Source organism: Capra hircus, chromosome 18 (assembly GCF_001704415.2).
Source record: "Capra hircus breed San Clemente chromosome 18, ASM170441v1, whole genome shotgun sequence".
Classification (NCBI taxonomy): Eukaryota; Metazoa; Chordata; class Mammalia; order Artiodactyla; family Bovidae; genus Capra; species Capra hircus.
In genome coordinates, this window is record NC_030825.1 from 64,718,976 (window position 1) to 64,722,653 (window position 3,678).

The 3,678-nt window shown below is 56.7% G+C and overlaps 1 protein-coding gene across 1 annotated transcript; it reads left to right on the forward strand.

Annotated features, from left to right (window-relative positions):
* On the forward strand, positions 283–2,334 carry LOC102175389 (leukocyte immunoglobulin-like receptor subfamily A member 6). Its single transcript, XM_018063244.1, has 5 exons — positions 283–303; positions 718–1,055; positions 1,105–1,484; positions 1,658–1,957; positions 2,276–2,334. Exons 1-5 carry the CDS (start codon positions 283–285, stop codon positions 2,332–2,334), a joined length of 1,098 nt encoding a protein of 365 aa, XP_017918733.1.

Sequence of the window (3,678 nt, forward strand, 5' to 3'; positions counted from 1 at the left end):
AATCGCCAGTCTATGTCCGACGCAGGATACAGCATGCTTGGGGCTGGTGCACGGTGATGACCCAGAGAGATGTTATGGGGAGGGAGGTGGGAGGGGGGTTCATGTTTGGGAACACATGTACACCCGTGGTGGATTCATGTCAATGTATGGCAAAACCAATACAGTATTGTAAAGTAAAATAAAGTAAAAAAAAATAAAAATAAAAAGCAAAAAGCCGCCAACAGATACTCAGACATTTATGCGGGTGTGTTCACGAAGTAGGCACAGGAGCCAACAATCCGGATGGCTGTCGCTGATGAGTGGGTAAACAAAGATACCATTCACTGTTTTCAAGTGGCATTTTGTCCAAAGCACAGAGACAGAGGCCCTGGGACACAGGAGGCTCGGTGGGGACAGACTTTCTTGGGGGAGAAGGGAATGTCCTCGGCCCGGATCTGACCCCAGCCCTCAGGGCGCAGAGCAGACCTGGAGTGTCCAGGACGTGTGGTGGAGCTGGGTGCTCACAGGGAACTCTCTTCCAGGGCTGTGTTGGGGCCCGTGGGACCAGGGACAACCAGGTGAGCCCCCAGACCTCCTGCTTCCACCCACCACTACTGGTCCCTGGGGAGCACAGTGGGTCGGGGCCACGGGTGGCCCTTCAGGGAGGGACCTGGATGACAGCTGGGAAACCTGGGGGAGAAGGTGCCCTGACTCCTCAGGTTTGATCCCTTCCCAGAGGTTCTCCCCAAACCCTCCATCCAGGCTGACCCAGGCACCATGGTTGCCCAGGGGAGCCCAGTGACCACCTGGTGTCAGGGGTCTCTGATGGTGGATGTCTACCGTCTGTATAAAGAGAAGGGCTCCATATACTGGGAGGCTAAGACCCCACAGGACTCCAGAAACAAAGCCAAGTTCTACTTTGCATCCTCAAGCTCAAGTGATGCCAGGCAGTATCAGTGTGCATATCAGAGCAGGAACGGCTGGTCAGTGCAGAGTGACCCCCTGCCCCTGGTGCTGACAGGTAAGAGGGAGGGCCAGGTCCCTCGCACTGTGGGCTCCACATCACAGGCAGAGGAGCAGAGTGGTCCCCCTTTAACACAGCCCCTCGCCCCTACGAATGTACAGGAAACCCTCGCTCTCGACCCAGCCCGGCTCGCTCGTGCTCCCTGGAGACAACCTGACCCTCCGGTGTCGCTCAGAGGCCAGCTTTGGCAGCTTCGCTCTGATTAAGGACGAGGGGCTCAGCCCTCCCCTCCGTCTAGAAGGGCAGCAGAGCCCCGACCTCACCCTGGGCTGGATGAGCTGCACCCACAGGGGCCGGTACAGATGCTACAGCGGACACAACTCCTATGCGTGGTCGGACCCCAGCGCCCCCCTGGACATCCTGATCACGGCTGAGGTGCCCCTGTCCTGGCCCAGGTCCCGACTGTCTTCTCAGGGCGCTGGACCAGGGTCGGCCCTGGTGGTGACGGGTCCAGGGAGAGGGTCCTGGAGCAGAGGCCCAGGTGGGGCAGGGGTCGAGGTGGGGAACGTGAAAACAGGAGTGAGAGGCGCGGGGATTAAGGAGACACACACAGACGGGCCGAGAGGAGCTGGGAGGGCTCACAGGGAGGCCCCCTGCTTAGGGTCCGGGATGTGGGGAGGGGCTCTCTACTCATCACCCCCATTCTCCCCCCAGGAATGCACAGGAAACCCTCCCTCTCCGCCCACCCGGGGGCCTCAGTGCCCCAGGGAGAGAACGTGACCCTGCAGTGTCGCTCAGAAGTCCAGTCAGACACCTTCCATCTATCCAAGGAGGGGTCACTCGCTGCTCCCCAGCACCTTCGTCTGCAGGACCCGGCTCCACCCGTTCAGGCCAACTTCACCCTGCGTGCTGTGACCTCAGCCCACAGTGGGACCTACAGGTGCTACAGCTCACAGAGCACTGCCCCCCACCTGCTGTCGCTCCCCAGCGACCCCCTGGAGCTCCTGTTCTTAGGTGAGGAGACCCTTGCCCATACCCACTGAGGAGTCAGACCCACAGCTCAGCCCTGCCCCCGGGGAGCTCTGGGATGCTTGCAAAGAAGGGAGACATGGGGACTTCAGCCACAGATGACCCCACCTCATGGGGGGATGGATAATACGAGGTGGTCCCTCTCCGTCTACTCCACGTACCCTCCCCAGGGTCCAGGCGGTGCTAGGTGTGCAGAGAGGGGACTGGAGAGTGGAAAGCTCTGGGCTTTGAGGAAAGACATGGAGCTAAAAGCAGCATGAAGACCCAGACACACCCCAACACCCTCTTCTGTCCTCGTTTCAGGGAGCAGCTGGGGCCTGCGGACCCCACCCACATGTGGGAGCTCCACGTCCGCTGAGTAACCGAGTCCTCCTAGCCTCGAGGAGATGAAGTCTCCCTGGCCCTGGGCGACCTGCTGTTCGCCTTCCCCACTAAACCTTTACAGGTTGCTTCCCACGGGGTCTAGGGTGGGGTGGGGATGAAGGGAGTGGGCTTCAGGTCCCAAGTATAACTGAGCTCACAGGTCCCTACTGGCTGCTCAGAGTGAGGAGAATTGCGTGAAGGGGAAGCCACCCAGCTGGTCAGGAAGAGAAGAGGAGGCAGCCTCCCCGCCTCTGTCCGTGGTGCTGATTCCCGGAGCCTGAGAGAGTCAAGGGCACCAAGGGAACCAGCCCCACAGTGCGCAGGGCAGAGTGAGGGTGGCCTCCTCGCCTCTGTCCGTGCTCTGATTCCCGGGAGCCTGAGAGTCAAGGGCGCCAAGGGGACCAGCCACAGTGCGCAGGGCAGAGTGAAGGTGGCCTCCTGGCCTCTGTCCGTGGTGCTGATTCCCGGGACCTCAGCATCAAGGGCGCCAAGGGAACCAGCCCCACAGTGCGCAAGGCAGAGTGAAGGCGGCCTCCTAGTCTCTGTCCGTGGTGCTGATTTCCGGGAGTGTGAGGACACCAAGAGAATCAGCCCCGCAGTATGCAGGGCAGAGTGAAGGCGGCCTCTCATTTCCAGGTCAAAGAGGTGGGAGGGTTCACTGGACAGTTACTGTAAATCAACGAAACTAGGACATTCTCCCACACTACATAAAAATAAACTCAAAATGGTTTGAAGACCTAAATGTTAGAGATAACATCGTAAAACTGCCGGAAGAGAACATGGGCCAAGCACTCTCTGATATACATTGTATCAATATTTTCACAGATCAGTCTCCCGAGGCAAAATAAATAAAAGCAAAAATTAACAAATGGGACCTCACCAAACCTATAAACTTTACCACAACAAAGGAACCTTCAACTAGAAAAGACTACATATGGAATGGTAGAAACATTTGCAAATGATACGACCAAAATATATGAACTGCTCATATGACTCAAAATCAAAGAAACAAACAACCCATCAAAAATGGGCAGACAAACTAAGTGAACAGACATTTTCCCGAAGACATACAGATGGCCAACGGGCACATGTCAACACTGTCAATATTTACAAAAATGCAGATCAAACCTGCGATGAGTTACTACCACACACCAGTTGGAAAGGATATCAACAAAATCTACAGGTAATAAATGCTGGAGAGGGTATGGAGAAAAGAGAACCTTCCGACACCATTGGGACGTGTGTGCTTCAGTCGTATCTGACTGTTTCTGAATCCATGGAGTTGTAGCCCGCCAGGCTCCTCTGTCCATGAGATTCTCCAGGCAAGAATACTGGAGTGGGTT